The sequence below is a fragment of the Hydractinia symbiolongicarpus genome, chromosome 15, assembly GCF_029227915.1.
Source record: "Hydractinia symbiolongicarpus strain clone_291-10 chromosome 15, HSymV2.1, whole genome shotgun sequence".
In the NCBI taxonomy this organism is placed as follows: Eukaryota; Metazoa; Cnidaria; class Hydrozoa; order Anthoathecata; family Hydractiniidae; genus Hydractinia; species Hydractinia symbiolongicarpus.
In genome coordinates, this window is record NC_079889.1 from 7,970,469 (window position 1) to 7,983,554 (window position 13,086).

General features: G+C 35.0%; 1 protein-coding gene across 2 annotated transcripts; it reads right to left on the reverse strand.

Moving 5' to 3' along the window:
* Positions 1-663: 663 nt before the first annotated feature.
* On the reverse strand, positions 664-10,739 carry LOC130629144 (ADP-ribosylation factor 6). Of its 2 annotated transcripts, XM_057442255.1 has the most exons (6): positions 9,994-10,736; positions 5,589-5,648; positions 4,485-4,584; positions 3,852-3,955; positions 2,529-2,727; positions 664-1,763 (listed from the first exon to the last, which is right to left on the reverse strand). In XM_057442255.1, the coding sequence occupies exons 3-6, from the start codon at positions 4,564-4,566 to the stop codon at positions 1,621-1,623; spliced, it is 528 nt and encodes a 175-aa protein (XP_057298238.1). In that variant the 5' UTR covers positions 4,567-4,584; positions 5,589-5,648; positions 9,994-10,736; the 3' UTR covers positions 664-1,620. The 2 variants fall into 2 exon arrangements, with proteins under 2 accessions (XP_057298238.1, XP_057298239.1); XM_057442256.1 differs by lacking the exon at positions 5,589-5,648 and having other exon boundaries at positions 9,994-10,739.
* Positions 10,740-13,086: the final 2,347 nt, after the last annotated feature.

The following is a 13,086-nucleotide window of genomic DNA, read 5'->3' on the forward strand; positions in this document are numbered from 1 at the left end:
TATAAAGCCACGTTTCAAAAGACACGCTGCGCTCCTCCACAGATGCTAAACGAGTAAAAAATAATCAAGAACAGTGCGCGCAAGATAGATTAAACATTCCGGACTTCTCCACAAATACAAAAAGTAGTGAAAATCAATAAAGGCCAGTGATAATAAGAGAAATGCTTAATTGCGGTCCCGGGATGGATATTTAAAATTGGTCCTTAAAGGAAGCGTTTTTGGAGACGTTTAATGAAAAAAGTTAATCTTTTCTCTCCGTGAATACAACTCAAGTCTGACATTGTTGATGTAAAAATAGTTACGCCATGAATTTATAGTAGTTTCAATTACCACCCCTTTCCAAGTATATTCAATTACACGCCACAGGGCGATTTACCATTTTTCTTGAAGAGAAAAGGCACTGAATCGAGAAGGGAAGTTAAAGGAATGAGAGGGTGCGCTAAATTTACGGTACACTTTTCTGCATAGATTTAAGTGCAGATTCTTTCGCGAATTTTGGCTAAATTAACGAATGTTCGTAGCAAATGTTCCCGACAGCATGGGTTCGCAAAATTTTTTTGTTCACAAAATCTTATTCACATTAGTTTGTTTCTGAACTACAAAAACCAAAGTTTCTGCACGAATAATGGAAATGAGGTATACGGTCAGAAATAACATATTGCAAAGGAAAAAATAATACCAATCAGTACTCTAACATACAATGCTTATAATTCCCTATAAATTTTTGTCGATTTTCTTTTGGACGGGAGGCAAAAGGAAATTGACAAATAAAACGATTTCTATATACAAGCGAATACAAAAAAACAATGAATTTAAAGGGGTAACGAGTGGTTTAGAGATTCATGATGTAGTAATGGTAGATATTAATAAGGTCGACGAGAAATGCCGGATATTTAAGAAGGCTAAGGGATTGTTTACATTGAATCGAGTATCTTGTTCGCGCAAATCTATCCTAGCCATTGGCGTATAAAATTACCACTAAAATTGAGGGGGGTTGTAAGAACCGCCTTTAATTTTATTGGCTCCTTACAAAGAGCCCCTACGAAGTTCATCTTTGCGAAAAAAATCGGGGGTGTTTGTAAAATTGAAAAATACATGGTTACGTCCTGGTAACGCATGTTGCAGCCGTCAAAACATGTAAACAAAATATTTTAGGAACAATTTTAAATCAATCTGCAAAATAATTAAGTTAAATGCCGTGAGAAAGTAATAAAATAAAGACCCGAATTATATGCATTAATCAGAAATAAAGCAAAAAATATTGAGGCTTAGCAAATTCAACGAAATTTCCCACAAACACATACGTAACCAGTTAACGACCATTATATATATAAAAATCCGTTGGTCTTCCACTGCAAGGAAAGGCTATATCATTATCATTCATCGTGAATGCAGACATCAACCAATGAAAACAGGTTACATCATCGCCAACAACCAATCAAAAACATGCATTCAATTGTATCGACCAATGACAAGACAATCTTATCCAGGTTGTTAACAATAGCGGATTGAACAGTGTTTGGTCGCAACAGCTTTTGTATTGATAGCGGAAAATTGTTTTTATATATAATTTTTGACGTTACAAGCTTTTTTTTATATGAAAGTGTAAAGGGGGAATATTCACGATTTATAATTTGCAGTTAACCATGTGAGTCCTTCATATAGTCCGTCACCTGTCGTTGCGCAGGAAGGTTGTACAAACCAGTTACGATCACGAATTCTAGTTAATCCTAATTTTTCTTGTATTTCGTGTGGTTTCATTGCTAAAAAGAAAAAAAATCTACTTTTATAACGAGCAGAGGGTACCAATCTCCCCCAGTAAAGAATCCACCTTCCTATCTAGGTACCACTGATCTAATATATTTACCAAATCTGACCCTTCCCCTTAGTTTTTATTATATTTTTTATTTAATTACAAATTAAAAAGTAAATATATTATTGGATAAATGTTTAACTTCCATAAATTACGTTAAAATTGTAAAACCAACAGAAGACAAACAATATCAAAAACCCTGCCAGATTTCGATTACGTTGATCAGATATTGCTTCTATCTAAAGCAACTTAGATTTTTTTTCTGTATGTATGAAACATCTTAAATATAAGCTGCTTATTGGTATTCGGGTTAAATAGCGTATAGGGTATAAGACTGTATTGCATCAGAGTGTTCACTCAATATATTAATTCCCTGACATTTGACTAAAATTTCTGACATCATTTTTTTAACTATTATAGGCCAAATATTTTGGAAATTCTTGAAAACTGCTTACTGAGTTGACACTATACTCACGTATTTGGCAGCTGAGTTTTACACAACAACCATTTACAATTTTTACTAAATTCTGACTTTTTTTTAAATTCCCTGACTTGCTTAAGTTTTCAGATTGCTGGCTCAAATACACGAAAATTCAAATAACCTCAGGGTTAGCTAAAAAAAAATTTAAAAAGAAAAAATTAAGAAAGACGTTAGTTAAAACGAGTCAACCAATAAAGTCAGTGTTTACTGTAACAGAAAGAGTATCATACATACCATCAGGCAAATCTTGTTTGTTTGCGAAGATTAATATAATTGCATCTTTCATTTCTCGGTCATTTATAATTCTATGCAGTTCCTGCCTAGCCTCTTCAATCCGATCTTTATCAGCACAGTCCACTACGAAAATAAGTCCCTGTGTTCCTGTATAATAATGTCTCCATAACGGGCGAATTTTATCTTGACCGCCAACATCCTACAGACAGAAAAGAGTCAAAAAATCTAATAAAGCAGCTTATTTTATCAAATTCAATTAAACATATATGAGCAATTAAAATTGTTTACGAAAAAGCATGTCGAATCTTGCTATTTTATGCTTTCTTTATTTACAGTTTAAATATTCAACAACAAAATTATCAATTTTAATTTTGTTACAACAAATAAATGAAAACTAGTAACAACAAGAAATAATGAACAAAATATACAAGAATTGAATTTTTATCAAACTTTGCAAAACCGTGCTATATATTTAGGTTCAAAATGACTGTCTTGATTCTCTTTTGAGTTTAAGATTTAAAGGGAACCCGAGGTATAAAATGATGTTGGACTTATATTATAGAGCTTAAAAAGTTAGCTAACAAGTCTTTTTAATTTTTTTAAAAAGCTTTTTTCGTTCTCAAGATATTCACATTTAAAGAATTTCAGATTTAATTATGTTGCATGAATTATGATGTCATATTTCAGTAATAGCAAATTTGGACATTTTTGTCCAGCTCTTATTTTTTTGCTGACGACTCAATAACTCGGGATCTGCAACTTGTTTTGCAATCAAATTTTGTGGGTAAGCTTGTATAAGCCCTATATGTTTACTCACAAAATTTGATTGCAAACCGACATGCAGATCCCAAGTTATGAGTTCGTCAGCAAACATTTTGGCAAAAAAAATTATGTTAATCAATTAACCTTTATAATATCTATGCATTGATAAAGTTTGAATGCACACCCCTTAACAGGCCTAAAATTACTGATGAAAGAAAATGTCTAAATTTGCTTTTACTGAAATATCATCATAATTCATGCAGCATAATTAAATCTGAAATTCTTTAAATGTGAATATCTTGAGAACAAAAAGAGCTTTTTAAAAAAATTAAAAAGACTTGTTAACCAACTTTTTAAGCTCTATAATATAAGCCCAATATCATTTTATACCTCGGGTTAACTGATGGAATAAAAGCCTCATCTGCCCTGCAACAAAAGTTCCAACAATACAAGGGATTCAAATAATCCCCCCCCCCAACTTCCCCCTTCCCCTCCCACAAAAAGTAAATATATCCTTAAGTAAACGATGCAAGCCAATCACACACAAAAAACATAACTTACCCAAACATTGAATTTAACATTTTTATATGTGACAGTTTCGACATTGAAACCAACTGTGGGAATCGTTGTCACTGATTGTCCTAATTTTAACTTATATAAAATAGCTAGAAGAAAAGTTAAGGAAGACAAAAACAATTCAAACAGAAACTGAATGTTCAATTTGTATAAGTACAAATTGTGCCTTCGTTGTATTGACACAGTTTTGCATTTTTTATAGAGAAAATTCAAATCAGTGAGTATTTTATAATTAATCTAACTGTATTTGACTGCAAATTATATCTTTTGATTTTAAACAGAAGCAAGTCCTTATTTTACAGCCACCAGAGTAGCTAGCATAGAAAACGGACGTTAAGCTGAGAATGATGATGATGATGAGAGTAGAAAAAGAGAAAAAAAAATGTTTGACTCTAGTATTCTGGGAAATAAAGAAAACAAGTTATTAACAACTTAACCCATCAGGTGTCTTCATACAAAAAAAATGTCTCACTAAGAAAGTAAACATTATAACATGATATCAATTTTACTTTCTATTTATATGAGAGGAACAAGACAACCTTTCCCTGTGTGAGGAAAATGTCATATAAATGTTTTATAATACAATAAGAAAACGTGGTATAACAAGTGAAAAGATACTAGTTTTGCCAGCAGCATCTAATCCTAACATTAAAATTCTCATTTCTTTGTTGCCAAAGATTTTGGAGAGCAACTTCCCCATTTTGATTCTTTTTTTTACCTAAAAAATTAAAACAATAGGATTTTTTTCATAGATTATCAGGGTTACATAATCCAGGAATGTAAAATAAGGGCTGCTAAATCCCAAATGGGAATTTGATCAAGGTTGTCTTAGATCTTATTCCTTTACAAAATGGGCTATAAGTCCCATATTTTGTAGTGAATATAAATAGCCCATCCAATAAATTGGAAAAATTTGGGATGAATTTCAATTGGGAAATAAATATTTACGAAACTGAGAAAGCTGGAATTAATATATTAGTTGCTAGATAAACTCATAGTAGTTGGACTCAATTTTTACAAAAAATATTGTGCGAAGATTCCAAAATAGTTTCTTTATACATTGGTGCATTATTAATAATCTTTGCACAGGAAGAGCTAAGCATTTTCATGTAAAATCTACATATTACAGAATCCTTTATAAAACACCACTTTTGAGGATAGAAGCTTCTGTTTATTTTTTCTAATTTTGGATAAATGCAAGAAAAATAATGCCAGACAATTGAGTTAAAAGGTAGGTTGTATGAGGCCTGTGTAAGAAGTGTTATGTTGTATGGTAGTGAGACATGGGCAGTGAAGCAAGAAGATCTTGACCATTTAGAAAAGAATGATATGAGAATGGTTAGGTGGATGTGTAACAGATGAGCTAAGTAGCAGGCTAAGTATCCGTAGAATTAAGAATGTTATCCAGATAAGAAGATTGAATTGGCTAAAGCACTTGGAAAGAATGGAGGGGATAATTGGGTAAGAAAGTGTAGAGACTTGATAGTTCCTGGGGCAAAGCCCAGAGGCAGACCGAGAAAGACTTGGCAGGAGGTTATAAGGACAGACTTGATACAGAGGAAGTTGAGTTTAGATCTAACACAGTCTAGATCAGATTGGAAGAGGGTCATTAATATACCCATCCAACCCATGCTAGTATGGAAAACGGACGTTAAGCCGAGAATGATGATGAATGATGACACAAATATTTACACATTTGCTACAAATAATCTAACTACTAACCTGTCAAAAATCCAATTTTTAGAAATTTATTGCTACATTAAAAAATATTTTATCCTTCACCTAAAATGAAAGGGTTGATTATTATATTCAAGAAAATTATTACTAAGACAATAGGTCACCTCAGGCAGTACAAAAAATGTGAAGTGTCAGCACAATTTAGGAAATATGACTAAGTTGTTTGAAATAAATCTATTGATATAAAAAGTCATTCTTTAATGAAGTTAAGTTTAACTGCTACTGAGAACACTGTTTTGTAGGTTGCACAGCAGAACAGAACAAACTGCAATCCTTGATAAAAAACTTTTTTAAAATAAAATTCAAAATCTTGTTCCTACGACTCATTTTTTATTCGTTCGAAAAAAAAATGACTAACCATTTTGTGTGCTGCAAACAGGGTTAAACTTTTTACACTACAGCAAAGTTAGAGCGAAAAGTTTAGAGCGAAATATAGTACAGTTTTACGGCGATTTATTATATAATTTAAACATGCATTCATCATCTTTTTGTAACTTGAAACAAAAAATAGGGTGGTTTTAGGTTTAAAACTTTATAATTTATAAGATTTGAGGAAAATCTAGCTTTCAAGGTCAAATTTAAGATGTTGAAGAATTTTAGGAAAGAAAGAGTTACTTATCATCAACTCTTTCCTGTATTTCTTGTTAAAGAGGTTGTTCATTTTAAATTGCAGCAATTATCTATGTAATAATACAGGCACTGTATTATGGCACTATCATTATAATTCAATGCAATGTGCATACTGTAAACAAGTCTTGGGTTTCAGAGGGTTTCAGAGATGTATAGGGAGCAAAATATAATGACACAACATGTTATACTATTAAAATTTTTTAGAGTAAAGCTCTCCTTATTTGCTCTGAATATTAGTATTTTGTAGGATGCAATGGTTAATACGAGATATTTATATATATACACTGTAAAAACTGTCTGAAAGCTTAGGGTACAATCCCTTGTCAAGGGATTGTTTCCTTGTATAGCTATAAGTGCTATAGCAACATAAGAAATTTTGAAAAACACAGAAACAGAAAGCGCATAGTATAGCTTATGAAATAAACTAGACAATGCAGAATTCACTTCCCATGTGTTTCTTTTCAAGCGGTTTTCACAGAGTGAAAGCCTGAAACATTTCGTTTTCAAAAACTTTTTCTTATGCCAAGAATATTTTTAAATTAAAACATATCATAGGACCTTCAAAAAATGTTAAAAGAAAGTATGTATGATAATTCAGGAATGGCTGAACTTTTTGCGAAACAATTATTAACATCTTTACCAAACCAGACTACAAATTACCCGCAAAGGAGGATATATTCCCGCCTGATATCACAGTTTCAACACATGTCACGAGAATGTGGAACAAACTGCCAAAAAAAGAGACATCACTAATACCACTACAAACTCCTTCAAAACTAATTTTGACAAGTATTTGGATAGTCTTGATGACCACCCACATGTTCAATACAACAGTACTAGAAGATGTCAAACGATCTTACAATGATGATAAACATACACAAGATAGATAAAAGAAGAATGTTGGTGAGATGGACAGTTCTGCCCTTATTGTGGAAGTAGAAGAATCTTATCAAGTAATCAAGTGAGTAAATGGTATAATTTTTGATTTTAATGACTGGAAACCAGAAATGTGTGGGTTCCTATAAATCTTGAACCTGGCCAGCTATAGTTTAATATAAACAAAGAAAGTAGCAATGGATTAAACTTTCTTTCCAAGTGTTTTGTGACAAGGGTTTTTATCACTGGAAAGCATAAAACTTAGATTTTTTGAAAATGGAAAGAATAGTAGTACCTTTTCCTAAAGAAAATTGTACGAATGTGACGAGGAGTCCTGATTAGAGTCCTACTATTGCGTTACTTGATAAATGCTGACCTGACCATGTAAATAGCGCATCTTTCCTCAAATCATAATGGTACTCTAAAAATCAAGGACCTTGATTCGTTTAAAAGTATCACCTGTGTTGAGTTAACTGATGAACTTTTCATTAAGCATTAAATGACCTTTCACGGCAAGCTACACCTGGTCCAGATGGCATACCAAGTGTTCTGATGCATAAGCAGGAGAATTAACAAAGTGATAACTACCTGATGTGGATAAATTTTAGCGAGGATTAAGTTTGGCGAAATTCACCAAATTAAATACCCGCTAAAAATTTGATAACTGACTATTCGCCAAAATAAATACTCGCCAAATTTAACATAGTTTACCGTTCGCCAAATTAAAACCCTGCAAATTAAAAAAAATGTTTTTTTCCTAAAAAAATAACCCTTTTTTATAAGTATAAAGAGGATTCATCATCATCATCATTCTCGGCTTAACGTCCGTTTTCCATGCTAGCATGGGTTGGACGGGGTATATTAATGACCCTCTTCCAATCTGATCTAGACTGTGTTAGATCTAAACTCAACTTCCTCTGTATCAAGTCTGTCCTTATAACCTCCTGCCAAGTCTTTCTCGGTCTGCCTCTGGGCTTTGCCCCAGGAACTATCAAGTCTCTACACTTTCTTACCCAATTATCCTCCTCCATTCTTTCCAAGTGCCCCAGCCAATTCAATCTTCTTATCTGGATAACATCTTTAATTCTACGGATACTTAGGCTGCTTCTTAGCTCATCTGAACTCATTCTGTCTCTCAGACTGGTGTTACACATCCACCTAACCATTCTCATAGCATTCCTTTCTAAACGGTCAAGATCTTCCTGCTTCACTGCCCATGTCTCACTACCGTACAACATAACACTTCTTACACAGGCCTCATACAACCTACCTTTTAACTTAATTGACAAGACTCTGCTAGTCAACAAAGGAAGTAACTCTACGAACTTTTTCCAAGCAGAACATATCCTGCAAGTAACACTTCTTCCCACACCCCCTTCTCTAATGAGCCACTGTTATAAATCATTGAAGCTGGAAATACTTCATTCTCTATTATCTAACTTTTGCATCGCTTGCATACAAACTGAATATCAGCTCTGAACCTTCCACCAATACTACTGCACTTCTTATGTACCCAATGCTTGCAAGTCTGACAAAAAATTGAGTTACAGGTAAATCTTGTGTATATATATATACGTTTATTCTTATGTTTTATAAAACATTTCAAGACATAAAAATTATTTTTTGTGTCAAAATAAATCCCCGTCAAAATAAACAATTTTTTGTATTCGCCAAATTAAATCCTAGCCAAATTTTATAAAATTTATCATTCACTAAATTAAATCCCTGCCAAATATTCCATTTTGGGCTTTCGCTAAATTAAATACTTGCCAACATTTATCCACTTAAGGTATATAATTTCTTTACCATTTAATTAGCAGCTAATTATACAGTGTATCATAACAATATCACACATTGACTAACTATGCTGGTAGACTAATTATAGGTCCTTTCTGATTAACAAACAAGTGATACACTCAATCATAGTGCCATGCTTTTCCTGCGTGTGCATCATATAACATTACGTAATGCTATCCCAAAAACATGCATGCAGTTCGTCCTCTCAGCATAATCCGTTTCTGAAAATTACTTTGCTAAACAAGCATAAGAGTGACAACAAGATTGTCCATAGAAGCTGTTCTCTGAGCAGTATGTTAAAGAAGCCAAGCTTTGAATGCATGTTTTATTTGTGTGAATGCTAAAATAAAATTGTGCCAGTACAGCATGGTTAAAACATATTGTGAATAAATATTGAAACATAAATTTCCCACACGTTTTTATTGTGGATTTTGTTTATTTTAAAATTTTCCTCCGTGTCAGCTTGGTTTGTTTACATTTTTACCTCCAAATGTGTGCGCGCATTCGGCATTACGCAATCACTTAGATGCGCATGCAAATAAATATTGGGACTGTAATTTCACTTATTGTGGAAGGATTAACGTCAAGTATTACTGTCCGTGGAGATTCCATCGTAATGGCTAGCTTTTCCTTTTCTCTGACTATAACTATGTTACATCACTGCAAGAGATATATATTAGCATTGCTCTAACTTACTTCTCTGCCACACAAGCGGGTTAGCGGTCAATAGATGGCACCAAACCAAGTGGGCTGATAACAACACTACATTCAAAAAGGTGTGCTGGAGTGGGGACTCAAACCCGAGTCATGAATTTATGAATCAGATCCGAGTTGTTGAATGTTTGTGGAAGGTATAGAATCATTCAAAATAGTTAATGCCGGGAGCATGGCAAAAATATCGCCTGTTAAGATTGGAAAATCCAAAAGGTTTGTTACTAAGGTCATATGCCTGAGTTATTTGTGGCCTGTCAGAAGAGATTAAAAATAGAAACAGGGCGAATATACAAAAATATAATTTATTAAAAGCTCTAAAATCAATATAGAAAGATAAGATACTAGTTTTAGCTGTTATATAAGCCAGTATTACCTCCTTTCAATTGGGCGTGACAAACTGTACACCGTTCGCCATTGCCGCCTTCTTGCTTTTTCCCAGTTCGTTCGATGGGGATATAGAGCCCGCGGTGCAAACGGGTTCGGTCAGCGGTTAAAAATAACATTAGAATTTGTCTCGATGCATTGCGATATACTTTTGGCTACATTTATATAATAGTGACTGGGACAACAAGCTCGTTTTTTCTTCAGCATCGGCTAAACTTAACGGTGTTTCCTTGCCCTCCCTCAGAGTGCCTGGCTCAATCCTGCTAGGTTTTAGCGTTTCACATTGAATTCTGATTTGGTTTTATTCACAAGCTTTAAAGAACACTCACACAGTAAGGCCCAGGGTAAGCTGAGTACGTGTGCGCAGTAACACGTGTTGGGCTAATTAACGCTTTCCCTGCTAATTTGCTTTAATCAATATTTAATTTCCTAGTTTATTAAGAATTCTTAACGTATGAAACTTTCATATGTAGGACACTAACATTGTTTTTTAACTACTAGGACTCGCTCCACTTTTTAATTAGGTTTCCAAAGAATAACCAACACCCCCTCAAAATAAATAAATAAAATCACAATAGAATAAAATAAATGTTAGCCTTGTTTTCACCACAACACAAGCAGAGTTAGGTCCGTTAACATTTATCAAACGGCCATAGCCGTAAGTACGAAGCATGGTTTAACATCCCTCCTAAACTTGTTGTCGTTCAGGCCGTTCTGGGGCACAGGTGTTAATTAACGAACAAAAATATAGTCCTTATGAATTAAACTTTATAATTAGCGGACATTTAATCACTGAACATTCTATATTTAGCGAATGGAGCACACCAAATCGATTTTTTCTATCAATTCGCTTTCTAATTAGCAGACAAGGGGAAAGAATCAACCTCGTTCTCAGTGCTTTTTAGGTTTTTTTCATTGGGCTCCGTCCCAGTGAAAAAGCCTAAGAAGCGCTGGGAACGAGTTTGGCAAAAAATAACAAAATTTGTCATTAACATTTATTCTTTCATCTTCGTTGAATTTCTTTTTTTATCCATTTGATCACTTTTTGATGCCTAGTGTAAATGTATTTCACCGGTAATCTCTGTTTAATTTCGTCGTCATAACCTTGCCAATGATAAAGGAGTTTGGTAGTTTTAAAAACTGTACCCGACACTTTAGACATGCTTATATGTCAAACAACAGTAAATCCCTGACAAACATCACTTACAGCATGCATATCACAAAGAGAAGAAGACGCTCTGGGTACGAGATTGTACAGAAAACGCTACAGGCCCTGGGATCGAGGTTGGATGAAACGTCTTTAGACAGGCAAAAAAAAATTCATATCTCGGTTTCTATAATCACATTTCCACTGGAATACTCGTGTCACGGCCGTCTTCATTACCATATGCATCTTCGCTACTTTTTAAATAAATTCTCAACCGGCTTTATCTACCTCAGCAGAAAACTCAACTTTATTTAAGGTTCCCCTAGAAAAAAACATCACAAAATATCACAGAGGATTGTCTTTTCTGAAGATAAGAGATGAGGATATCATAGTATGGGACGGTACGACAAAATTAAGTCAAAACATTCATTGATTGGTTGCCATGTTACCCGTTGCTATAGAAGAAGAGGCAAAATATGACATTGTGCTGCTCGAAGAGATAGTAAAATGTATGTTCTAGCGCAGTCGACGGACGACAAGGGAAATCCCCGAAATCCCGATTTCCCCGAATTTGACAATTCCGGGAATACCGATAAAATATCGAGCATGCGCACTCAAGAATGGTGAAGTAATGCTGACGTCAACAAAATTTCGAGCAGCGCATTTGAGTAGGGGAGAGTCCATAGAGTTGAGACTGCTAGTTGATGCTAGGATGTAATATAAATATGAGCCGACATCATGAGAATGCAACTCGCGACCATTTCAAGACCCAGGAAATGTGTACCAGGGTGGTTGAAAAGGATCCCAGAGCACTCGAGTTTGTGCCGGACCATATCAAAACCCGGGAAATGTGCGCGATGGCGGTTCAAGATAGACCCCAGATGCTCAGGATTGCTCCGGACCGTTTCAAGACACAGAAAATGCGTACCAAAGCGGTTCAAGAGTACCCATGGCTGCTCGGGTTTGCTCCGGACCATTTCAAGACCCTGGAAATGTGCGCTGAGGCTGTTAGACAGATGCCCTCGCTGCCCGAGCGTGGAGGATCATAGTACTTGTGAGTTTAATAACAATGAATAAGAATAGGTTTCAAGAATTGCGCAATGACATAGAAAAAAGTTGGTTGAAGTTTTGTTTCCACAATAAAGAGAATGTTGAAATTTGGAAGCAAAACTGTTAAATCTGAAGACCTTTACATCAATTCGAAACCGCTAAAAATCGAAGAAGTGAACGTTAAAAAACTTGTACTGAGCGACTCTATCCCAGCAAATAAAGGCAAGGATGAGCGCTTCGTGATTGGCTATCAGGATCAAGACGGAAACCTAGGACCGTTAGTGATTCTGACCCCTGAAAAGATCCGCTCCAAAGGTGTCTCTCAAAACAGCGAGGGCTCCGTGCTTACTATGTTGTTCGACCTCGCTTTCTATCCCGAGTGGCTAGAAAAATATGAAGAGATCTTGGATAGGGTCCAGTCCCTGGAGGGGGTTTGCTTCACCAACACCAGCGTGAAAAAAGGACGGTACCGGAGCACCAAGCTCAAGATTTGGGATGGTGAGATCAGAACAAAATTCCATAAGAAGAAGATACCACAAAAAAGCTGCGAGTGTAAGGCCATCGTGAAACTAGCGAGTATCTACAGGCAAGGGCGCAACTACTACGCACAGACCTACTTGGAAGAGTGCAAATATAAAGACATCGAAGGATACGGCACTTGCTACTTCAGTGACTCTGATAATGAGAGCTTCACTGTATTGTAAGTGGCCCATCAAGGTTCTTTGTTGTACTTCAACATAGAAACAAACATGAGCGTTCCCGCCTTGAAAAAGGAAGCGAAAGCACTAAAGGTCTGTAACTACTCAACTATAAATAAGGGTCCTCTTCTCGAAGCCATCCGAAAGGTGAAGTACAAGTCCGTTTCGACACAGACAGACGGTCCCT